This window comes from Macaca thibetana, chromosome 12, assembly GCF_024542745.1.
Source record: "Macaca thibetana thibetana isolate TM-01 chromosome 12, ASM2454274v1, whole genome shotgun sequence".
In the NCBI taxonomy this organism is placed as follows: domain Eukaryota; kingdom Metazoa; phylum Chordata; class Mammalia; order Primates; family Cercopithecidae; genus Macaca; species Macaca thibetana.
This window is the reverse complement of record NC_065589.1, coordinates 43,553,587-43,580,110: the sequence shown is the minus strand read 5'-3', so window position 1 is coordinate 43,580,110 and position 26,524 is coordinate 43,553,587. Positions and strand designations below refer to the sequence as shown.

Genomic DNA, 26,524 nt, shown 5'->3' with positions numbered 1-26,524 from the left:
TAATATCTTTATTTTTACTCTTTAATCTAAAACTATAATTTCTAAGGTGAATTCAGCACATGATAGTAAAAGAAATCATATTGTTGAAACTTAACATTACTGCTTAGGAAAATTCTGCCTTTGTCAGTTGGCATTCCATGTGTATTAATTCTTTAATTCAACCTACCTGAAGAAAAGTTAATCAAAGAAAACAATCAATTCATGATCCATTCTTTTCCTCTGACCAGTCTCTGTGATTTTATAGGACTTTAATGTTTTAAGCCATTATATTAAGGAAAATACTCAATAGACTAGCTGTGAAAACCTCAAAGGCATATTTATCTTAGGCTACACAAATGGTCTCTAATTTGTACTTTATAAAGATATTACTGCCCCATTCAACTGAATTGACTATTGTTAAGTCTTTAGCTCAATAATTAGTAGAAAAATGGAACGATTCTAACCAATTTCATTTGCTAAGGACATTTGCAATACGAATTAAACAAGCAAAGATTTTTCTTTCTTTTTTTCTCTCAAATGACAGATCAGGTAGCAAATAAGATTAGTGCACCACATAATATGTGTAAAAATAAAACTGCTCTAAATGCATATATTCAAATAAGTTCATTTATATTACATTCAATTCTATTAATATTTACAAAGTATTCACAGTGTTTAAGACCTCATGCTCACAGGACTCTAGGGAGGACAGAAAATTGATACGTTCCTGTGTTCCCAAAACCTCTGCCTCTGAAGTTCTCTCAAGGAGCTTTTGGCCCAGAAGGGGGATTAGTCAAAAATTAAAATTTCTATGGTACATAGAACTTAAAAAGATGATACCCTGAAAGGCCCAATGTTAGAACTCATAGTCTGATTTGTATTCTAGATGATTATAGATTCATATCCACTCCCTTGGGAGTTCAGGACTCCAAGGTCAAATAGTCTCAAATTCTTGCAAATGGTGGAATGAAGGCCATTCATCAGTCAGGCAAATAGTTAAATAACTGTCTCCCATTAGGCAATGTGATTTCAGTCCTAGCATCTTACACAGCATTTATAGTTAAGTGCTTTAAGCACCTTATGAGCTTAGGTGCTTTTCAGCTTTGAACCTTGTAAGCGTCTAAGGAAAATCAGGTAATAATCTTTATTTAATTGATCAAGAAACCAGAAGCGTTCTCTGATTTTCACCTGCTGGTCTCCCCAGTAGAAGAGGATGTCCCCACAATCATCAGATTTTAAATAAACTGGGCATTTTGTGGTCTACACACAAAGCCTCTCATTTCACACTCTGTAGATTCTTTGTCAGCCACCATCACATCTATATATGTTTTCTAGTTTTTTATTCTGTTTCTGGGCAGGACAAATGGAAGTCTGAAACTAGGAGCAATCTAAAGCACACACCCTCCTTGTTCCCCAGACATGGTCTGTCCAGATCCCATTTCAGGTGTTCTCACCACCAAGCTCCCCATGCCAACCATTCTCTCCTTCACTGCTAGAAGGTCATGCCAGCCCAGTCTCACACCCCATGGCATGAGCTGCCCATCCTCACCGTCCACTCCATCTCCAGAACCTTCTCTCCTTGCACATCTCCTTGCCCTTCTCCCAGATTCTGAAGAAAACATCACTATTTTTCTTTCTTTCAAAGGCACCGCGTTATCTGCGCCTCAGATCCATTCCCTCCTAGTTGATGGGCTCTTGCTTATCACTCCTCTTCCTCTTCAAAACTGCTGGCTCCATCCTCTTTCTGCTAATTACACTTAGCCCTCATACTTCACTTAGCCACATTTAGACTCTTTCCTCTCATGTCCTTGACACCTCTCCCTTAGTAGATGCATAGGCTTTCCCTGTTCTCACACTGCAGAGACAGCTCCCTCCAATGTCATTTTGATATCCTTTCTGCCAAAGCCAAGAGCCTCCAATTCCCTCTCCTCTCCCCTGTCCCTCCACTGCACCTTTGATAACACTCCGCCCCTGGTAACTCATCTTCCCTTGGCTTTGGTGACACCTCACTCTCTCTAGTTGCATCTTCTTAACTCCTGGCTTTTTTCTTCTCAAAGCTTCCAGCCCTCTCCTGCTCTTGCTCTCCTCTTTAAGGAATGTTCGTTTGGTACCATTTCAATTGTCATCCAATCAAGTGGCCCAAAAATTTATTCTCCATCCTGTCCTTTAGTAGGCTGTCCACATCTCAAACAGCCTCATGGACATTTCTACCTAGTTGTCAATTCTCACTGAGGTATCAGCAATTTCATCTCCGTTGGTATTGTCCTATTTCTGTCACAACCATCAAGAGTCACTTAAGCTCAAAACCTGGATTTTGCTTGCATGTCTCCTTCTCATTCCCATACCCCTATTTACTCTCACCAAGTCTCATGGCTCTTCTCTGCTTGAACCTCTTGCATCGGTGGCTTCCTGTCTTTCTCACTTCTGCCACTCAAAGCCAGGGCCTCACTTCCCTCACCACTCCACTTCTGTCAATTACTGCAATAGATTCGACTTTGCCTACTTCCACCAGGTGTACATACCAACCTTCCCCCTCCCATGCACCTCCCTTCCTGCCATACACCCACTCACACCCTCATACAGCTTCAGATGGTGTCTAGAGGAATCATTCTTAAAACCATCATTTTCAATATGTCACTCTCTTGCTGAAAAACCTTCAACAATCCTCAAAATACCTCAATTGGGCTTTCAAAGACCCCTAAGGTGTGTCCTCTACCTTCTTAGCCTTATTTTTCATTATTACAACACATATGATCTCCCAGCCAGGTCCCAACCATTTCTTTTCTTTTCTTTTCTTTTCTTTGTCAGACAAGAGTCTCACTCTGTCACTCAGACTGGAGTGCAATGGCGTGATCTCAGTTCACTGCAACCTCCAACTCCTGGGTTCAAGCGATTCTCCTGCCTCAGCCTCCTGAGTAGCTGCGATTACAGGCATGTGCCACCACGCCCGGCTAATTTTTTGTATTTTTAGTAAAGATGTGGTTTCATTGTGTTAGCCAGGATGCTCTCAACCTCCTGACCTCGTGATCCACCCACCTCGGCCTCCCAAAGTGCTAGGATTACAGGCATGAGCTACTGCACCCAGCCAGGTCCCAGTCATTTCTATCAACGTTTGGTGTCACTACCCTCCCTACATCCAGCTATGTTTTACCTTTGCCTTTTCACTGATCAAAAGCTTAGCCATTCTGGGCACCTGTTATATTATAGTATCAGGATAAATGTACTGCCATTCTAGACATACTCGACAGTCACTTGTAATTTTCTAAACATGCAATGCTCTTTTGTACTTCTCCATCTGTACTCATGATCATCCGGTTGCTCAAAACATTCCTCCTTCTCTTTTCCTCCTTGCCGCAGTAACTCCACTTGTCCTTAAGGTATAATTCATGCGCTGCCTCTCCCTAACTGCCCACCCGCCACCTCATGTCAAACCTAGCAAGAAGAGTTTCCGGACCTTCCTCTATGCCGCCATCAAACTAGTTTATATCACCACTATATATTTACCAGATCCATTTATACAGCTGCTTCTCCTGCCAGGTTAAGGGCAACGCAACTAGAGGTAGGAAGCATATCTTATGTGCATACAGATGTTTCTCACTGCTTCTAGAACTAATTACGGCCCATAGCAGAAGTGCTCACTAAACATTTAGTTAAAATTATTTATTTAATTATGACTGCAATTATCTTGTGAGAAAGAAAAAGGTAATGCTCTCCACTGTATTCCCAGCCCTTAGAATCCTGCCAGCTATTATATATAAAATAGAAGCTAGAATTTGTTTTTGAATGACAAGGTATGTGTTATATTATGAATTAAGCATTTCGCACAGATTGTAGGCTTTTGGAAAGCAGGAATTATGTCTCATGCTTCTTCCAAAGAGTAGGTATACATGATGGCCTCATGGATCAATAGATGCAAGAGAAGTAGGGAGCGGCATAAGGAAAGTAGTTCATTTTTCCCTTTGCATCTTTTCTTAATGTCTATTTAAAATAACATCATAAATAGTATAAATATGAGTAGATTGCAAGTTCATTTCTTTTAATCTACAAACTACATTATTAACAAACAAATGTTTTTATATCTTTAAACATGTATGAATAAGTATATTCAGCCCAACAAAGCAGTTACAGTACAGCTGGAATGAGCTTCTTAAGATCCATGCAAGGAATTAGTCCACGTCTAAAATGAGTGCTCAAGACATTCCCCAGGCACCATTTTTCCACTTAAACTACCAATAAGCTTTCCACTGGAGGGCCGAGCAAGTATAGGTGATCTATGCATACTATCAGTGACTGTCACAACGAAAATGTGCAAGGCTCTTCCATGTGTTGAAAAACTGGTGCGATAAAAGGTGGTTGACAGTAGAAGTGATGTTTCTATTTCCATGAATCCAATATTTGCGATGACAAGAGTAGAACTGGAGAACACTGTGCTAAGTGAAATGTCAAACACAGAAAGACAAATGCTGCATGTTCTCACTTATATGTGGAATCTAAAACAATTGCATTCATAGAAGTAGAGAGTAGAATGGTGTTTAACAGAGGTTGGGAGGTGGGAGCAGTGAGATGATAATCAAAGGGTACAAAGTCTCAGGGAGGAGAAACAAGTTTGGGGTTTTTTTTGAGATCTATTGTACACCATGGTGAATATAGCTAATAATTGAGCACTGTGCATTTTAATATCACAGAGTAAGTCTCAGATGTTCTCATCACAAAAATGTCAAATATTTGAGGTGATGAATAGGTTAATTCACTTGATTTAATCATTTCACGTTGTATTAAAAATCATACCATCACTTTGTACCCCATAAATATAAACAGCTATAATTTGTCAGTATAAAATACATAAGTAAATATGTATACAATGTTCAAAAGGATTTTATGTTGCCATTACTTTCAACGAGATACGACATAGGCAGAGGGCAGACAAACTTCCTTGCAGAACACTTCATTTAGATCTGAAGCTGAAAGCAAATTTCTTTCATGACAGAAAAATTAGGTAGACAAAAGTAAGTTACTTTTACCTCATCAGAGTTAAACAACAGCAGAGGCAGAAGGACCAGGAGTTGATTAAAGGCATTGTCCTGACCACTGATACCACCATGGCTAAGCAAGGGCTGCCTTATGGAACCAGGTCAGGGGACACTGATTTCTCTATTCAACTCCAAGGCACCACTTTGTAAATGACACAATCATTTTTGAGTACAAGAGGTGCTTTAAATGTGGTAACATTATATCATTTCAGCTATAATGATCATAATTACTTATTTCTTTTAATCACAACCCACTTAACCACTTTAGTACAGAGGACTAGTTCAAGGAGTTTAATTTTCATTCAACATCTAATCTTTGTGTTTACCGAAACCCTTCATGGGCTTTGTTTACTGTCTGCCTGCTGGCCTGGACGTTTGATCTTGCAAGACTAGATCAGACAGGGTCAGATAAAATACTGATTACTAGAATAAACCAGGCTTGGGGAAGTAACACTGCTTTTTAAAATCCTCTTTTCTCCCAGCTTTTTAATATCTGGCAAAAGAAGTTCAAATAAACAAATAAAATTAAGACAACTAACAATCAGAGGGTTCTTGGCCAATGACTGAGAAAAGAAAAGTGATGGGGATAATTTTGCACTCTGGCCAAAATACAGGGTTTGGTTAGGTCCACCCATTCTAATGGTATTATTTTATAACACAAATAATTTTATAATAGCCACCCGTATTTGTGTAAACTTTCAATGACCCTTCCATTCTTGAGGCATACTAAATAATTGGGATTGACTTCACCTAAGATAACTGCTTATTTTGCTCTTGGTACCAGATGACAAACACTTTAGATATAAAATTATTTTCTTGTAACTTATCAATTAGGACACATTTAAAATATATAAAAGATTCCTTATTAAGGCGTTTTCTTATTTTTATTATATCCCCCACAAAAGTAGACTGCCATGAGAGTAAAACTGATGGTGGTACTACATATATGATTGTCACTTTGTTTCATAAAAATGATGGGAAAAGTTCACATCAAGAGTTCAGACAAAAAAAGTTGTGTAAAAAAACTAAAATTTTACTAAAATGTGTAGAACTTATGAAAAAACTACTTTGGTAAATCCCTCATAATCCCAAGACCTTAAAAATAATTTTGTGGCCGGGCGCAGTGGCTCAAGCCTGTAATCCCAGCAACTTTGGGAGGCCGAGACGGGCGGATCACGAGTTCAGGAGATCGAGACCATCCTGGCTAACACGGTGAAACCCCGTCTCTACTAAAATACAAAAAAAATTAGCCGGGCGAGGTGGCGGGCGCCTGTAGTCCCAGCTACTCGGGAGGCTGAGGCAGGAGAATGGCGTGAACCCGGGAGGCGGGGCTTGCAGTGAGCTGAGATCTGGCCACTGCACTCCAGCCTGGGCAACAGAGCTAGACTCCGTCTCAAAAAAAAAAAAAAAAAAATAATAATAATAATAATAATAATAATTTTGGAATAGCACGAATGTTTCTAGGTGTCTATGGATTCTCTTCATGTACAATACTAAAATTCCTAAATATTAAACTTATTGGTCTTTTTAATTTTATTTGCTTTTAGATAAAATGTACTTTTTTTTTTTCTTATACTTTGGAGCTTATGAGCTCTATATTGTAAAATCTGGTCCAGAAGCAATTATAGTATGTGATGATCGGCAATTTAAAAAAAAATGCTGTCTAAACCAACCTACCACCCTACCCTACCTACCCACTCCATTTTCTTCAACGTCAAATACTCCTGGGAAACAGATTCATGGTCTTAGACCTTGAAACCAGAGTATACACACTGTCTCCCTATCTATCCTGAAGTAATGCTCATGTTAACTCAAATATGTCTGTGTCAATCATGATTGTCTTTGAAATTAAAGAAAAAAGGTAAACAGAATGTGCTTTGCTGTGATCACTGGGGAAAATAAAGTTAACATGCTAAGCCAAACCAATTTAGGACTTTCTAAAGAATAAGTGTAAATAGTTTAGCTATAATAACAACAAATTCAAAAAATGCACATTAAAATGTTTACTTCAAAATTTAGACAATTCCATTTGTATATAGTTTTTACATCTGTTTTTAATGATATCAAATTATTGATTGTTCATTTTTCTCATATTTATTTAAGCATTAACTATAGAATTTGCAATCTGATCTTTTTTTTAACCTTCCAGTAGACTTTTATTTTTGCCAGGTTTTAGTCATATTTACTTTGATCTTTCAGAGTATATCATTATTTTACTGTTTATTTATTTCTATAAGAAGAGAAAAAAATTTTGACCTAGGAGATCTATATGTGGCAATTTGTAACAGAATCACATAGCTTATGTTTAGGAAATCATGTTTTTGATTAAGAAGCAACCACTTAGTTCCCACTGTTTTATTAGAACAGACATTAGCAGATAATAGGAAACATATTTAACAATGTAGCCTGCATTTAGTTTGGGACGTCAGTAAGTTGACTTGAGATTTTCTTCTATGCTGAATAGTGCATAGAAGTGCATGTAAATTGGTAACTTTGAGGTAGAAATGGAAGGTAGGGAGGCTGAGAGGGACATGGAACCCTGACTTCTGGGTTCTCAGAAAAAGCCCTATGGTGGAATTCTGGTTTCACTACTAATGGTTTCCCATTTTGGAATTCATTGCCTTTTTTTTTCACGTTGAAAGCAGGGACACAAACAAATTTTACAAATCAAATCATTACTTTCCCATGAGAAACGGGTCCTACTAGGTAGAAACTCCCACAGCAACATCTATTCATAGAAAAAGGCTTCTACCAAATAAAATGTGCCTGCCTCAGTCCAACACTTCCTTTTTTCTGAGGGTCGAAAGTTAATAAAACGCACTTCTCTGGGTGTTTATTTTCTGTGCACCATTATACCTGTCATGAATTCTTTGTTTTTCCTCCCACTCCCTTGGTTGATGAATCAACACCACTTGAACTGTTTTATGGCAGCTTGTGTTTACTTCACACATACCTTAACCTTCCCTTTTCTCCTCCTACTGACACACACACAGACACACACACACTTTTCAACAGCAATGACTAGCTCCATCTCTTTGAATAGTATGTGTACACAGTGTCTGACAGCCTCTTTAGGTGTGGATCCTTGACCAACTGAATGAAATCAAGGTCTCAGTCTGCTTTTATGGCACTTAAAGATTTAACTGTGCATTTACTATCTTTAAAAAAAAAAAAAAAAAAAAAAAAAAAAAAGATACGGCTTGAGGAATTAAAGCTCCAGGAAAGAAAAAAGAAAAGTAGAAGACATGAGTGTTAATGTGTGAATGCATGCGCGCGCGCGCGCGCACACACACACACACACACACACACACACACATTCTATAGTGGCAATTCTGAAAACACTAGAATGAAGAGCTTCCAATCTTTCTGAATCTGGAATTATACTCCAGCCTATTAAAAGAGGACACTCTCTTACTTTCTCTTATAACAGCAAGTAAATGGGATCCAACAAATGACCTTGAAGCTGCATGATTCTTTTGATTTTTAGCCGAAGAGGATATGCTGAAGCACTTTAACAATCCTATTTTAAAAGAAAAACTTGGAGGCAACACTTACAGAAAAGAAACCCTTCTGAGCCACACAACGATGTCTTATAATGAGAAGGAGTTATTCATCTTATAATGTACAAGGGTGAATATTAATATCCTAAAGCATTTGCCCAAACCAGGATCTAAAACGGTTCTAAGAATTTTAGAATCTGTTGAAAAGAAACGGATCTTAATTCAGTTTTCAGTGTACTTAATTTCTCCTGGGTAGCTCAATATTTTGGCTTGCCTCATAAAATGTATATTTAGCATAAAACACTCTCATTCCTTTGTGATCAGAAATGTGCTACCAATGTTTGTAAACTTCATTTCTTCAAAAGATAACCCTGTAAAAAAGCTCTCAAATACTCCATAGCCAACAAGCACTACTTTGACATCGTCTCCCCTGAGAAAATCTGCAAGTAGTAAAACAAATAAATTCATCCTTTACTTTTACTTACCCATCATAAATTGTCATTTGCCCCTCAGATGGGGGCAGAGTAAGCAAGGCTATGTATACATATTATAAAGTGTGATAAATATGGCATAATTATGCAAAATATGGACTGAAAGGACCATCAAAACCAATGTTACAAAAAATTCCCCAAATCCCCTCAGGGACCCTAGTAGGTAACATTTATCTGAATGGAGTGAAAACAAAAGAATTTTTCCACCACTGACATATTTGAAATGGTCCTGACATGTTTAAAGGTCTAGGTGATCCAAATAGCATGTTATTTACCACATTAAGGAACTTTATTTTCAGGACCAAACATAATTCCATATGTAATATACTACTGCTACTATGACTATTACTATTAATTATTATTAGTAGTATACTATTATTTATCAATAGGTTACTTTGTGCCAGTATTGTCTTATTTAGTCCTTGCATCTACCCAGTGACCTAAGTACTTTATTCCCCATTTTCAGATGAGGAAATTGAGTCTTGGTGATGTTAAATAATTTGCTGAAGTTCCCACAGCTAGAATGTAGAAGCCAAAGATTTGATCCCAAGTCCGCCTGAACGCAGAGCCCGCCCGTGCTTTCACCACCGCTCTGGAATCGTCGACAAAGGGTCACAACATCAAACTCCATTTCTGACTAAAGCCATCCTGATACCCCAAGAGTATCTGTTAATCAGTATCCAAACTGTAAGTGCTGATTCAACCTAGAATGACAGCTTTTAAGTTTTCATTCTAAAGGATTTTGGTCTTTGCAGGTATCACTTATGAAAACTATAAACTTAACATATTGTGTTACTCATTTTACTTTTACTTCAAATATCTTCTTAGTTTTAAGGGAGCCAATTTGGATCTCATGACAGGAATATTAAAGATCTCACCTTTGTAAAAAATTAGATAAATTGTATCTAAAATGAGCATAAATTCCAAATAATCAACAACTCATGAACCTCAGAAACTGAAAACAGGCTTTACAAACAAAAAAGTCAGTTTACCTTTAATCTTCTTGTACTTTTTATACCATCTCCCAAACTCCTGGCACTTGGTTGCTGACACATTGGCATAATATGTGCTATTTACAATGGATGAAATCATACTCTGAAAAAAAAAATTATAGTTATTTTTTCAAAATATGACTACTTCTTTTTAGGGACAAGAAACAGCACTTTATAACCTGCACTAACCTCTTTTCTTTTAAACTTAAAACAGTCACTCTCCTGTAAACTGAACTATTAACATCAAACACGATTACCTGAATTTTCCATCCCTTTAATTAAAACAATGATAGTGCCTTCTCCAAAAAGTCAACCCTGGGGCAATGTCAACAATGGAGGGGACAGAACATGCAGATTAAATGCAAAGAGGAAGAACAGTTGTGATTTAGGAACCAGAGCAAAAGGTGAGATCAGATGCTCCAGCATCCGTAATCCAAATAATGCCTTTCAGATGTTTCTGTTCCGCTTCCAACTGCAACAAGCTTACACAGCCAAGAATCTGAGAACATCCGTGCTACACACTGCAGAACAACATTTAGGGAAATAAGTTAAATTAATATAATTTATAGAAACGTGTGATTAGAACTTGTGTGAAAATTCACTAAATGAAAAAATTAACAGTGCTATTTTAGAGCAAGGGAAACTAAACGTAACACTTGTACTGTGTTTCAATCAAAAATGAACCAAAGCTCAAACTTTCTGAGTGCTTAAGTGCATGATTCTTCCTTGCTCTCATCCTCCTCAGCCCAACTGCTCAGCTGATTTGTTTGTATTAATAATTGGGGTTAAAAGAGAAGGGGAGCATAGCCTGACATAGCACTGAAAAGTTAAAATTATAATTGCACACCTTGAATTGAACTTCCTACAGAGATATGTTTGCAGTTAATACAGTATGTTTGGGCCAACATTTGTGGCAGATGTAAACGTATACCTGAACTGACTGTGTATGTTTTATACACAGATTTTATTTCTTATTTTTATTTTGTCCTGGGCATAAACAATTCAAGAGATCCAAATGACCTGTGTAAGGTTTTATATCTTGCCTTGAAATCTCATCTTTCTCAAAAAAAGTTAGCTCCAGACATAGAACAGTTCAGAGAAATCTTAGAACTTCTAATGACATTTCTACAAAGCAGTAGAGATAAAAAGGGTAACAATAAATCAAGTTATTTAACAGGAGGTTAAAATGCCAGCAGACAGGCCTTCATAGACTCCCATTTGAAACATCAGACTCCTCTTTTTTAATCACTAATGCAGTACTGGTGGGGGAGGGGGTTCCTAATTCAATTCACAGAAACCTCTTTCGCAGATGGTTAGCCCTCCCCAGTTGCTGATCTATCCATGACAATTCCTTTCTCTAAGGGGAGATAGTAAGGATAACTCTTTTCATCTGAAGGTCTGAACACAGCAATGGGAACCCAAAGAGTTAATATTATGGGAGTGTATCACAGAACCTATGGGGCCTTGTCTGTTGCCTTATAGGATGACCACTGGAATCCTAATTTCCCAGAGGCGGGCTTCGGGCTTTGTGCTATTAACGACCAAGTACGACTCTTCCCTAACCAGCTGAGCTAGCTCCCGCTCTGGGCTGAGATTCTCTCTGTTCCTAGACTGTGAGACCCTTGAGGACAGTGACTATGTCTGTTTCATTTTTTTTTTTTCTACCTCGTGTCTCACATAGTTCTGATGTGGGATATCTGAGTCACTGAAATTTAACACAGGAAAAGGGACAGAGATGAAATTTAAAAGTGCCAAACTGAAATGTCATAATAATAAAATTTTTTTAACATGAAAGTAGCTTAATAATAGATGCATCAGCCACACTGGTGTATGTGAATAATCACAAATGTACTTGTCATCTCTCTATCTTGTTTGTATGAATTTATCCTCTGGAAAGGCATAGGATACATAGCCATGGCAGGAGTCAGAGTTAAACCCTGTATTGCCAAATGGCCTAGGAAGTGGACTAAAACGAACAGTGTCTAATTACTGGCACCATTTCTCAATTTTTCCTGGCCCATAATAGGAGGCCACAAGCCCAGAAGCCTGCATCGCTTTGGCCCCAGATAATCCAAATTCCCCTCACTCTCTACCCTCTTTACTTTGTCCTTCCTTCCTCCTGCTGTATCTTCAATTGACCCTGCACAAGGCAGAGTGGCAAGGAAATGAATATCTGGCCTCCTACTGGCTCCATCAGCGGGTCTTGTATTTCACACAACTCATTTATAAAGGAGATGTGGGCTACCCTGACTGAATCAGATTTGTTTTCTGTCCCAGATAATCATAAATAAGTTGCTACCTCTACTGATTACAGAACAAAAACATAAACAGGTTTGAACTATGAACTGGGCAAAAAACAAACAAACAAAAACAATAATAATAAGTAGCGAATAAATTTCCTAGATGAAAATCTTTAATCACCAGAAAAGTCTGTTTGAGTTTATGACACATTTTATTCATGTCAATTCCCTGCAGGCCTTTATACAGAGCTAATACCCAAAATAGTTTTTAATGATAAGAATTGTTACAGTCCATCCTCAGAAGACTTTAAAATCAGAAGATAAGAAAATACCTTGGGAATATTTTAAAAGCAAGGCCATGTTATGTCTGATTATTCCAGTTTCATGAATATTTTTTAACCCTAAATTAGACTGTTAAATTCCCATAATCTGAATCTAAATCACTAGGCTTCACTAGCATGCTCTGGACACATACTACACATCTCGATGTTAGTGTCCATTAAATATCTAGAACATCAAAACTTAATTAATGATATGTAAAGTTGAAAGGGGCTAACATGAACCCAGCATGTGCTATTACTCTACAGGAAACAATGTTCTCCAAAGATCCTGGGACACAGAGAATCTGTATTTACCATATTTCATCCACTTTTTATACCTGAACATCACTGAAATAGAGATCCATCTTACAATCAACAGCATCATAAACCTGATAAGATACAGTTGATGCAGAATGGGATGAGTAATAATTAAAATCTTTCCCACCTACCGCCCTGCCAAAAAAGATCTAATTCAATTTTTTCCTTTTAAAATATGTATAATTTTGCAGTTCATGTTGCTCTTTTTTGTTTTCCAATCATTCTAAAGCAACCATACAGTTGGACTTTTAGAATCCACATCTTTTTGATAAAGGAACAAGATTTGAGTCAACTTTTTCAATCCAGAATGCTACCAACTCGAGTATCCCTGTTTATACAAAGCAATACTAACACAAATAACCCAGAAAATATGTGTATTGCTATTTTTAACACTTAAACCGAGGAACTATGATTTACTAAGGCCAATATTAACATGATTTTGCATTCACTAAGCATGTATCGCTTTGCACGGTGCTGGGCTGTGAAAAAGAAAGGATGAGGGTACATGTATAATGGGCAACTGAGGCAGTCCCCACTCAGATACTGAGACACAGCCACAAACCACCACATAAACAGTGGCCGCAGACAAAGCTATTTTATGAATAATATTATATTCTAAGATAAATTAAAAGGGTTAAAATGTCTTTCCAACTACAGAAACTTGAAAATTTCTGACTTCTTTGTAGTTAATTATGAAATTTTAAGTACAAAGATTTTTGGATGGGACATAAAATCTAGGTGTCCTTATTTGTAGTCAATTTGACATTTAGTTTGCCATTAATATCTGGAATTTTTTAAAAATAAGGTATTTAAGAAATCAAACTATATTAGATTTTTCTTTACTTATTCCAAAGTTTACTAGGCAGACTTGAATTTGCTGTAAGCCAAACTACAAGAGAATAAATTTTATAATACTGTTATTTAAATACTTATGATAGCTAGATTGATCTATCTAAAAATAAATTTTCTTTTAGGTTCCTGAAACAAATTTTTAACTCACTTATTTGTTTTTCAACTAGCCCAGAGAATAGATGTCACATATGATTATAAGTATGGTTCCATTTTCAAACTGAGGCCCCAGAAGCTCAGAATGAAAAGCATCTTTCCCATAGTCGAATAGCACTGCGAGGCACCATGAAGACACTCTGTTAGTGGACCAGTATTTCATGGGTCTTTTAAGAAGGGGGACTAACGAATGAATAGAAGGAAACATTCACCACCACCTCCATCAGCGACCACAAGATCAACAGCTGATGCTGCAACCAGTACTTTAGACAAAACAAAAAACAAGGTAACAACAGCAAAAAATAAAAAATAAAAAAAAAAAGGAAAACATGAAGTTTGTGATCTCAGGCCCCCTATATAAGTTAATTAAGAAGTTTAGAATCAAAGAAAACTATGGAATCTAAAGGGAATTTAAAACTTAATAGGAAAAAGCAAAGTAATAAACACAGGTTAAAATGATTTGTACGATACATTCAGAAAAACAGAGATCTGAGCATCCCCTTTTCCCCAAATAAAAGAAAAGATAAAATAACTGGATATCCTTCACTACATTCTGCTTGGCTTGGTGGGATTTATTTGTTTGAAGAGCAGTGTGGTACTAAGAGTAGCTAAGCTGAAAACACATAATACACTTGCTATGAAGAAGAATATTTTTAAACCAATGTGAAGAACTACATTTTCTGTCAGTGAGAATCCCCTGTTTGGGGGTGGAGGAGTGGCATCCCCTAGCCTCCTCTTCTATGTCTGCATGAAGGAGAGAGCAAAGACAGGCAATGAGTGATGTGTGCATTCTTTGCTCATTTTTGGCCTTTTCAATCTGCTTGGTGATATGCTAAATAACATATTAAACATGAGAATATAATGATACTTCAATTAGGTAAAGGCAAAAAAAACTGATTTAGAGGAATTACTTTGTCATGAAAAAAATTCATTTAATGTCATTTGGCAGCCTTCTACTATCCCTCTCTATCCCCACTTCTGAGCTATAACATCAGAATTGAAAACTGTTGCCATTTTAAGGGAAAGAAACACTTCCTCTGAACTTCGGAGTATGAAAACACTACATTTGAGAGCTCTTCCCCTAAGCTGTTGCTGAATGGCTTGCTTGTCTAACGTCAGCACTCTCACCTGTGACTGGGATATTGTCTCCTGCATCAGAGAGTGTAAGGATTCTGTGAGATGATTTGTGTAAAAGGCCTAGCACAAGATGTGGAATCAACAAATGTCATCTTTCTCCCCACTGTGCAATCATTTCTTATGGTCACTGCAATCCCCTGGTTAGGAATTATTTTCAAGCTGTCATTTGTGAACCTTCTTCAACATGAGTTCATGAGGTTGGGACACAAACTAAAACAACCTCACACGAAAATAACTAAAACAGACAGCTGGCAACTGGTTAACACGAGACATGATGTATCCCCACTACATACATGAACTTAGGTTAAATTAAACGGACAGTTGACAACTGGTTAACATGATTCTGGTCCATGCAGTTGATCAGTCACTATATATGATGAGCACATGCTCAATTTTTTTTTTTCTGCTGACCCAACTGGCTGCTTGATTTCACTGTTCAACTGTTTTGGCATGTTGTACATATGAGTTAAGTCCAAATGGGTAAGGCTTGCTTAGGATGACAGAAATAATCATCCTACAATCTATTTCTAAAGGCACACTATATGAGTGCCACACCATTGTCACACTGGAAATCTAGTAACTTCTTTGCAGTTCAATAACTTTAGTCAGTCATTTTGTTCCTCAAATATTTAGCAAAAAAGTCTCAACCAGCACCATGGGACAGAGCTGCTTCAAAAACATGTCTACATGCTAAGTAAAATAAATCAGCACAAAATAAATGTTCTATGATTCCACTTACACAAGGTAGGTAGAATAGGCAAATTCACACAGGCAGAATACAGAATAGAGGCTACCAGGGGTCAGAATGAGAGGTGAATAGGGAATTGTTGCTTAAAGGTTAGACTTTCCATTTGGAGTGATGAAAAAGTTCTGGAAAGAGACAGGGGTGATGGTTGTACAACACTGTGAATGTAATTAATGCTACTCAATTGTAAGCTTAAAAATGTTTAGAATGGCAAACTGCATGTTATGTATATTTTACCATAAAAAATATTTTAACATGTCTAGAGTCACAGAGAACATGTGTAGAAGTGGAGCACATTGGAAGTTGCATGCACTTGCAAATTGTTCTTTTCATCACAATTTTCAGGCTGGGTGCAGTGGCTCATGCCTATAATCCCAGCACTTTGGGAGGCCGAGGCAGGAGGGTTACTTGGGGTCAAGAGTTCAAGACTAGCCTGGCTAACGTGGTGAAACCTCATCTCTACTAAAAACACAAAAATTAGCCGGGCATGGTGGCGCTCACCTGTAATGCCAGCTACTTGGGAGGCTGAGGGGGGGAGAATTGCTTCAGCCCGGGAGGCAGAGGCTGCAGTGAGCTGAGATCATGTCACTGTACTCCAGCCTGGGCAACACAGCGAGACTCCGTCTCAAAAAGAAAAAAAAAAAACCCACAATTTTCAGTTAACAAGACTATCTCTTTAGTCATCCCATTTGAACATCAAGATCGCCTATGAGATGCACAAGGTGGGTACTGGTACCTTTACTTATTTAAATAGGTCAAAACCCTGAGCACCTGGGGTTTTGCAATCAAAAGCCGACCTTACGTCTTTCAACTCTTCCTCAAGTAAGAATAAGTAAGCCACAGAAAGATGCAATCATAACGTTTTCAAATTGGAACAGCTAAGGACTATTTAATAAGGGAGGACTACGCCTAAGGTCTGCTAAATTAGGATGCTCAGGACAGCCAGTGGCAGAGGAAAGAGGCTGCGAGTGGTTACTCACAGAGACATCGGAGGGAAAGGAAGAGGTGCCAGCACTTAAACACACTTTGAAAGGTGAAATCAAAAATAAATATGCAGACACACAACCACAATCTGTACTTTCCAAGCATCTGGCCAGACAGAGAACGGCTAAATCATTACTTCCCTGTTTTAAATATATATACCTCAGGCTACAATGGTTGCACTTTTACGGACTTCTCCATACCTTTCTTCTGCCTTCAAGGCTGCTCTTTTGAACTGCAGACTACTGGGGTGTTCAATAAAGTATGAACTATCCACTGAATCATTCCCTTATGTAATTGCCAAACTCAAGTGAAGAATCACCTAAAATGGTTTGGCTTTTAAGGTAAGAAGGAAGAATCATTTCAATAACAGGAATCTTTTACTCATGAGTTGAGTCTATTTTTGAAAAACCCAACAAGCCACCTTTCTCACCTAAGCTGAGTAGTACTGGATGCCTCACTCTCTTCTTCCTATATTGAAAGGATTTTAGCTCCTCCCTCAGATTCACTGTTGTATCCCCAACTCATCGCAAAGTACTTGATTCTTAATCAGGACTCCAGGAATGCCGGTGGAAATATACTGCTGAATTACTGTTTCACCTTGCTTAGAACAAAAATACATTGTTTCACTTTACATAGGCTGAACTACAAAAACTGCATGCATCTGTTCTGCGACAACCACCAACAAAATGGGCGTGCTTATCTCCACACTAAATTACAATCTAGCTATGCAATTTAAGTGAATAATCTGGAATGTTTAAGGATAATGGCCGTAGGATGAATGCCATGGTCCACATTACATATCCATGCTAGCTGAAACGAGCTACCCCAGTGAGATTTTCCATAATCACACAACATATCAGAAGCCTAAATCAAATCTCCCCCAAATCTAAACAATAGAAATGAGCCCCTGTTTAACTGAAATGTGCTGGGCATCAATCACCAAATTATTCTATTCACTGTTTCTGGTTCAAAATGTTTTGGAGCTGCCAAGAACACTGTAATAATAATAAAACTTTAACTTTACATACTAATAAAACTACACTTTCTGAAACATTTTTAAACTTAATTCATTAAGCACATGAGAGAATTGGTTGACTGAGAGTGGTATTGCTCCTGTCTTGGGACCTTTGGCAACATCTGGAGACATTTTGGTCGTCACAACTGGGGAAGGGGTATAGTGGCATGCTAGTGGCATCTAGTGGGTAATGGACAGGGATGCTGCAATGCACAGGGCAGCCCCCCACCACAAAGAATTATCCTGCTAAAAGGTTAAACTCCTGCATTATAGTAATAGCTACATACAAAATATACATTATACTGAATGCTGTGGACACAAAGATCAATAAGAGATGGCCCCTGTTATTGTGGACAGTTCATTTAGTGATGGAAATTGACAGGTAACAATGACAACAGGCTGAGATAAGTGCTGTGATGGGGTATTTACAAAGGCTACTAAGAGCAGAAGTAGCAACTACTTCAACCAGGAGGTTGAGGCACTTCACTAGCAGTGACTTCTCAGCTGGAATCTGAAAGATAATTTCATCAAGTAGAAAAGAGTAGTGCATTCTAGCCAGGTGAAATCATGTATGCAAAGGCAAGCAAATGTCAAACTGAAGGACTCTAGAGTCACCAGGATTGTGTGCAGGGGCTTCCAAAGCCAGAGATTAATAAGGTACATCTCCCTGAAGAACCGGTCTCATGTGGAGAGAAGGAGATTCCTAACCTAACAGGCAAAATGATTTTATGGCATTTAAAAAATATTTAAAACACAGGGGCTGGGCATGGTGGCTCACGCCTGTAATCCCAAAACTTTAGGAGCCTGAGGCAGGTGGATCACAAGGTCAGAAGATCGAGACCATTCTGGCTAACACGGTGAAATCGTGTCTCTACTAAAAATACAAAAAATTAGCCAGGCGTGGTGGCGGGCACCTATGGTCCCAGCTACTCAGGAGACTGACTCAGGAGAATCGCTTGAACAGGGAGGCGGAGGTTGCACTGAGCTGAGATCACGCCACTGAACTTTAGCCCTGGTGACAGAATGAGATTCCATCTCAAAAAAACAAAAACAAAAAACAGCAAAACAGGTATATGGACAAGAATATAAACTCGGCATCAATTTTTAAGATAATACAGAAGGTGGCTTTGTTAGATTTGTAATGCTATACTAGTTAGGTTGCTCCCACTCTCAAGAGATATTTTGAGCAATGGTAAACATTTCAAAATAATTAATTTAATGTGTTCTGGATATAGGATGAGTGCAGGAAGAGGGAAGAAGGCAGCTGTAGTGAAATATAAGGCTGAACAGTGTCATCTTGATGGTCCTTATGCTATGGAGTCTGTACTTCCTATAGGGTGGGTAGGGGGAGTGACTGGGGAATTACAAACAAGGAACACAGGAGAATCAGGTGGCAGGAGAAAAGTCATGAGGCAAGAAAACCTGAAATATTTTAGATGACAGGTGATGAAAGAATGAACAAAGCAGTGGTACGAGGGAAAAAGATTTTAGATGGAGAAGTGATGGAACCCATAGGATCAAACAGAAGGGTGAAGGAGAAGGAACTGTTTAGGTCAGGCAACTAAGTGGGCAAACCATGAGAGCAGACAGTGGAGGGGGCAAGAGTTTTTATAATAGGAGTAAAGATGATCTCATTTGAACATCACAAGACAACCCTCCGAATTATATGAAACATGTAAATACAATGATGCCCAGCTTACAGAAGAGTTTAATGAGGCTCTGAGAAGTGAATGGACTTGCCCAGGATCACGTATCTGCCATAAAAGAACTGAGATTAGAGCCCAGGGCTCTCAGGTCCTGATCTGGATTCTCCTCACTCATGTTGCCTCTCTAGGTCATATTTGTAATCATAACCAAACATGATTGTCATGATACAACAGTTTGGACTAAACTTCCACGTGCCTCAGAAGCCCTGGATAAATTTCCGAATTGGTAATATCAAGTTAGAGGCTTGTACACTTTCAGGCAAAGCCCATTTTGACTCCCATGTGAATGCAAGAGAAAATTAATTGTGAATGATTGTGAAATTTGGGAAAAATTATTGACAGCTTTTCCTAACTCGTTCTTTAGCCAGTTCCTCTGTATCACCAACATAATCAAAATATGCATTTTATAACTTTGTATGCAACAAGGCTTTAACATCTACATACATATCTACAGGTAGGTTTTAAAATGGCCTGCATGAAAAGTCCTAAACATAAGATCAGAATAATGTCCTTTTCTATCTAGCTGCCTATACATGCCTTCTTGATTTTTTTGGAAGCAAAAATATTAATAGTATACTTTGCTTCAGAGGATACAAATTCCAAAACACCCTCAAAGACAGACAGACAGACAGACAGACAGACACACACACACACACACATTCAGTTCACAAAATATCTCAATAATAATAGCTGATACTGTTTATGGTGCATCATTGCATGCTACACATTAGGCCAAGCATTTTATGTAATTTCCAATCATTTAATCCTCTTTATATAACTCAGAACCATTACTACTCAGTTTTACTAACCAAACAAGGGGGGCTCATAAAGGTAAGGTTATAGAGGCTTGTCAACCAGGACATGAATCCAGCTCTGATTCCAGGATACATGCTCTTAACCAATAGCCTTCCTATCTTTCAGAGACTCCCTTACCCTGGAACAAAGCTCATGGCACAGCAAGTTTCTGTAATAGGTTTCTCATCATTTTCCCTTGAACTTAACAGACATTGTCTTAAATCATGTGTAGCAGCTCACACCAGGAAACAGATTTCCATTCAAAGCTTTGAATAATTTGTCAACCTGTGTTCATTTCTACAGCAGCCCTAATCCACCATTATCAAAATATTATCTCAACCATAGAAAAAAATGGGGTCCCAGCTCATGAACACAAATGGAAAAGGCAGCCCTTTCCTCCACTGCTCTTCTTTTGATCCTCTCAATCTCATTTTCATGGCTTGTATTAGTGTATGGTACGTTCCCTAAAAAATGGAGTATCACTTTTCCTCAAGATGCATTTTCTTGTGGTGAATTCACTACAAAACCGCTACAAATGCATATGATGTAAAGATCATCTCTCTACACCAGACTGGCAAAAGGTCCAATAAATCATGCATAGATGGGTTTAGCATGGTTGACTCATCCAGCTGACCAAGTAAAACAACAATCTGGAGCATCCACTTTGAAAGGGGGCTGTGGGAAGTAGCATCTCAACCTACCACTTAGCCAGCTAGTATGCTTAGGCAGTGAATGTAAGTGCTTCTCTAAGCTCCTATTTCTTGATCTATAAAATGGAGACACTGGTCCCTATCTCTGATGAAATACGTGAGAAGTTAATGACTGTATATGTAAAACGTTTATTTTCCTTTTTTTTTTTTTTTTTTTTTTTTTTGAGACAGGGTCTCGCTATCTCGCTATCTTACCCAGGCTGGTCTCGAACTCCAGGGCTCAAGGAATCTTCTGGCCTCAGCCTCCCAAAGTGCTGGGATTACAGGTGTGAGCCACCATGCCCAGTCTGTATACATAAAATGTTTTAATAGTCTCTTCTTACCCTAAAGTCTCAATAAATGCTTTTTTTTTTTTTTTTTTTTTTTTTTGAGATCCAGGGTCTCACTCTGTCACCCAGGCTAGAGTACAGTGGTGTGATCTTGGCTCACTGCAATCTCTCCCACCCAGTCTCAAGCAATTCTCCCACCTCAGCCTCCCAAGTAGCTGGGACTACAGGCACATGCCACCGCACCCAGCTAATTTTCGTATTCTTTGTAGAGATGGGGTTTCGCCATGTTGCCCAGGCTGGTTTCGAACTCCTGAGCTCAAGCAATCAGCCTGCCTCAGCCTCCCAAAGTGCTGGGACTGCAGTCATGAGCTACCCTGTGCCCGGCCAATAAGTTATAACTTCAATTCTACAACCAGAAGCAACATAATCTTTTACACCTCAAATGCAGTGTAAGTCTATAAATAAAAGAGAAGACAGTTGTTTAAGAAGAAGGAACCCCACTGCCAGAGAGTCTACCAATGGCTTCTTCTGTTTCCCAGACCCCCACCTGAAGATACTGACCTGGGAGAGAGGGCATTCTTTGGCTAATGTGCTCTGGTTCATCTCTTTGAGCAGTTCCTTTAAGGCATTGCGGACTGTGGCATGGTTCCACTGCTCCGCAGGCAAGTCTTCCAACTTTGAACAACTGCAAAACAGAGCAAGAATGAACAATACACACACCTCACCCAGGGCCCCTGACCGAAGAGGAGACAGTGCAGCAGCTATTCTCGGGTCTTGTGGGAGCTTCAGAAGAAATGCTGAAGAATGGGGTCTAAGTGAAGGAAGGGAAGTAAAACTGCTTCTCCAAGACTTTGCTAGAGCCCAAAGGGTCTCTTTTAAGTTTGTCCTCCCACTCATCCAAGAAAACTAGTCACTTCTGATACAAGGAATGCTATTTTTATAAAATACGATTTTTCCAATGTATTGATGGAAATGGCATGGCAGTGTGGTTATAAACTTCCCCAATACAAATGTAATTATTGAGCATGCCTAAGGTTAACTGTAAACAAGCATTCCCCATCAGATTTGCAGTTGGAAGGCCCACCCTCACCCTCATAGAATGGCTCAGAGTTACTTTCTGAACCTCTATCCTCACCCATTCATAGACACAGATGGGGATGCCAGGAGTCCATTTTTAAAGTATAAATTCCCGAAAAGGGGGAGATCCAAAACACTTACACTAAAGGACAACACTCCTTAATCACACCTAGCAGGCACTTTACAATAAAAGACTTTACAATAAAAGGGATATCTTGTTCTGGATGCCATATTTGAAAAAATAAAGAAATCATCCCCAGAATCTCTGCAGGCCACAAAGTGTTTTTTGTTTGTTTGTTTTGATGTGGCCTCGGAAAGGGAAGAAAAAGGTCTCCTATGTCAGGACATTCTTGCTAAACCTACTACAAGAACAAAACTCTCCCCTCATAACACAAATCTGAAAACAGCAGAGGTGTTTATTCTTCAAATACTATGTGCTACACATTTAACCAGGCCTAAAGGACCCATTGAGTAAGGGACTGTGTAAAGTTCCTCCTAAGGGCTATAGATTTTTAATGATTTGTCAAGCTGCCCCTAGGTTACCACTTCACTGCTTCTGAAAACAAAGCATAAAGTAATTGGAATGTGACTATAAAGACACCTGGGGAAGGGCCCTCCTTCTTCTTCTCTCCTTCTCTCTCCTTCTTTTCATTTTGTCCAATGTCCAGAAATTAATAAAGACAGGACATGCTAATCTTTGCAGTGAATCTATGATTGACGGAACAGCTCTGAGAGTAAGGAAAAGCAGATGTTCAGAAACACCCACCTTTGTAATTGGATTTTCAGCGTCACAACATGATAGACATCTTGTAGCATGTCGGCCACTGTCGCGTCGGGTGCATCTGTCACATAACTGAGGGGGAGAGGGTTCCACCTTCCCAGCTTGATTATTCCTGCACAGGGAAGAAAAACATAATAAACACATATCTGCTATTTATTAAACCTTCTCATTGTTTGTTCAATGTTAAGAAGGTCATTCAATCATCAACATCCAAGGCCCACTCAGATATTTTACAACCCAGAGCAATAAGCTATTTCTTTCTGGCTGACAATTGAGTTAGTTAACTATACAGGAAGATGGGAAGGAAAGAATGAGGTTTAATCACAGACAATCAGTTCTTTTATGTTTTCCTGTTTCTTAAATTACTTAGAAAACCATACGGATACTTCCTTCCCCCCAGAATTGTTTCACATTCTAACTTAAGGCTGATGCTAAATATACAGGACTGCTGATTTCATAGACAAAAAAAAAAAAAAACCAAGCCTTAAGTAAATATAAGATTCAGTTTTGAATTGTACAAGAAAATTCCTGTGTGTGGGCTCAGCACGCAGTTACATCCTGACTGTGGTGCGATTCCCAGTGCGAACAGCATTTGGAGCTCATGAAGCAGTCAGAGTTCGCTCCCATGTCTGCGTTTCAGCAGGCAGTGGGGCTGCTTTCCCAGGCCAAATGCAATACCACGGTGACTGACCACAGATCAGAAACAGCAAAGATGCCCTCAACTTCCTCTTTTTTTAATTCCTCAGCTCTTTAGACAGTGACAATAGTGCTTTTTCCCTGTGGATTTCCTGCTGCATATGGTAAACATGCATAACAATGAAGAAATAATAAAAATCCTTTCTAAGCTGGGGCTACGTAGAGCAGCAATTTTAGGAATACCCTTGTTAGAGGAAGATTCATGGGATGGTTTCAGCAACATATGGTGAAAATGCTAACTTATTCATAAGATAGGCCCGTTTTATCTGGGACACAGGGCACACATAACATTGATGAAGAAAAATAGAGAAACCCATTTCACATATGACACACGGTAACAAAAATTTTATTTGTATGCAATGAAAAATCCCATGGTCTCCAGGATGTCAGAAATTGCCACACATAAAAAGCAGTGATACTTTAGTGATCAAAGAAAAACAGCATTTTTATTTTTGACAATACAGGTGAGTCCAACTACACTGTTCTTTAAAAATATATATTGTCATCAAAGAGCGAACACCTGTGTACCCAAGTGAACGTTTAAAAGCTTCACAAAATGATAGCTACGGGGCAAAACTCCAACAATAGGAAATGAACTTTCTGGTCAGGGCACGTCCTGTCCAAGATGAAATAAATGAATGCGCAATGCTTGACATAATGCTTGAAAACAGGGAATAAACAGAACAAAAATATTAAAATGATACACTGTTTCAGTATTAAGATTTAACAATCTGGTGCTGAATATGCTGCAGTATAAATAGTGCCTGGACTCAGATCCAATAAAGTAACACAGCTCTCATTCATAGTACCGTATGTCTCCAGTTCTGGCTCCTTAAGTCATATTTCACTTGCCAAGAAAAGCTGTTTTCTTGCGGGGATAGTTTTCTTAACATTCTCTCTCATGACAATGAAAAGTGCACAGCACGCAGCATGTAGTAGTCATGAAATGAACATCCAGGGCCCACTGGACAGCCACCCACGAGAGAGTGGGTCTGCTTCCTTGCTTCTTTTACTCCTGACATTTGCAAATACTAAAAAGAAACCATGTAACATGTCTAACATATTTCCTTTTAAAAAAAATCATTCTACAATTTTAAATTCCTTTCAAAAGTCATTATCATGATCACCCATAAGTTGAATATAAATTGGCTGTGTTCTAAAGTCACACAGATAATATATGAGAGAATGGGGCGGGGAATGAAGTTGACAACTGTGCACTATGATAGGCAAGTAAAAGAAGCAGATTTTGTGGGTGATTTTGGTTACTAAGACTATGCAAGTAATATAACAAAAAGGACCCTACAAGCTTCAATGCACAACTCCACAGGAGATTCATTCAAGCTGTTGTGGTGTCAGTAGTTGATTACTTTTTATTGTAAAGAAGTATTCCATTGTAAGAATACACACCACACTACAGCCAGACACAACAGAATATATCTGTATAATTTCATTTAGATGAAATATAAGAACAGGCAAGACTAATCTAATGGGGATAGAAGTCAGAGGGACAGAAAGGGGCACTGCATAGACAGGGACATATGAGGATTTTCTTGTTTGGCATGGTGTTGCATGGTTATACAAATTGTCAAAATTTATCAGACTAATCACTTAACATCCATACATTTTTGTATGTAAATTATACCTCGATTTTTTAGAGAGGGGAGGGAGAGAAATATCTACAGGATATAATAACTCATTCTACTGGAAATAGAATCTCCATATAGGTAAATTCTTACCCCCTCCCCCGATGAGCTGGAAGACGACTTGTTTGGGCTAGAATTAGACACACACAGGTGTTTTAACAACACTTAATACCTCCACATAGAGCAGCTGCTACAGGTTGGTTTCTAGATCTTGGAAGAGAGCTGTTGGCACATGCTATTCTCCCAGGCAATGGGAAGTGTATGCTTTTCCTTTTTTGCACCTTATTAACTAACCTTCTAGTCCTAGAAGTCATGGTCTCTGCTCAGCTATTTACCAGGGTCTGCAGGTACAAGATCTGCTGGAGAGCTATGGCTGGAAGCCCACTCTGCTCCAGCCAGGTAGGGGCTTGGAGTAACTCTTAATGAGCCTTTCCTCCAAACAGGATCTCTGTCTAATGCACTGTATTAATCCTCTTTGGAAAATCATTCCTTAGAACAGTCCTCCTTCCCTGATATAAAATAGACAAAAATATTACTTGGAATAGTAGTCAAGTGTTAATTGAGGAAATCAAATTGGGAAGCAGTATACCATAGTGACTAAGAATGCAGGCTTCCAAGTTAAATTGCCTCTGTTCACATCCTGGCTCTGCCACCTACTAATTATGTAACCCTAGCAAGTTACTTAAAATTCTCCATACCTCAATCCTCTCATCTGTAAATTGGAACAATAAAAGTACCAATCTTACAAGAATATTGTGCACATTAAATGTAAAAATTAGTAAAGAGCCTGAATGTAATTTAATCTCAACAATTTAGTCATCCTTTTGACCTTTTTAATGTGTCTTATATAGTCAGTTTATTTCAAAATATATTGACTCAAAAGATTTATCATATTAGCTTTCAGTCATGTGTCTATAAAAGACTTTTGTTTTAAATCACAAAGGAGGAGTATACATCAGTATGTCCCATTTTCTATTCCCACCACTTCCCCATTCATTTCTTCCATCCTTGTTCCTCAGTGACTTCTTTCCTTTGACCTATAAGTAGATTGAGATTTTCCCTACTTTTTTTTTTTTTTTTTTCTGACACAG

At 38.5% G+C, this 26,524-nt stretch overlaps 2 protein-coding genes across 4 annotated transcripts in view; one reads left to right on the top strand and one right to left on the bottom strand.

The window, feature by feature from the left end:
- SATB2 (SATB homeobox 2) overlaps positions 1 to 26,524 on the bottom strand; it is a 189,017-nt gene that overhangs the window by 89,188 nt on the left and 73,305 nt on the right. For all 3 annotated transcript variants that reach the window (XM_050750699.1, XM_050750696.1, XM_050750697.1), the window contains 3 exons: positions 23,080 to 23,206; positions 21,798 to 21,921; positions 9,993 to 10,095 (listed from right to left, as the gene is read on the bottom strand). In XM_050750699.1, coding sequence (XP_050606656.1) covers positions 9,993 to 10,095; positions 21,798 to 21,921; positions 23,080 to 23,206 — 354 coding nt within the window. The remainder of the gene's footprint in view (positions 1 to 9,992; positions 10,096 to 21,797; positions 21,922 to 23,079; positions 23,207 to 26,524) is intronic.
- Positions 14,580 to 26,524, top strand: part of SPATS2L (spermatogenesis associated serine rich 2 like) — a 1,108,221-nt gene continuing 1,096,276 nt past the window's right edge. The window contains exon 1 of the mRNA XM_050750707.1: positions 14,580 to 14,583. The gene's annotated coding sequence lies outside the window, so the exon portion shown is untranslated. The remainder of the gene's footprint in view (positions 14,584 to 26,524) is intronic.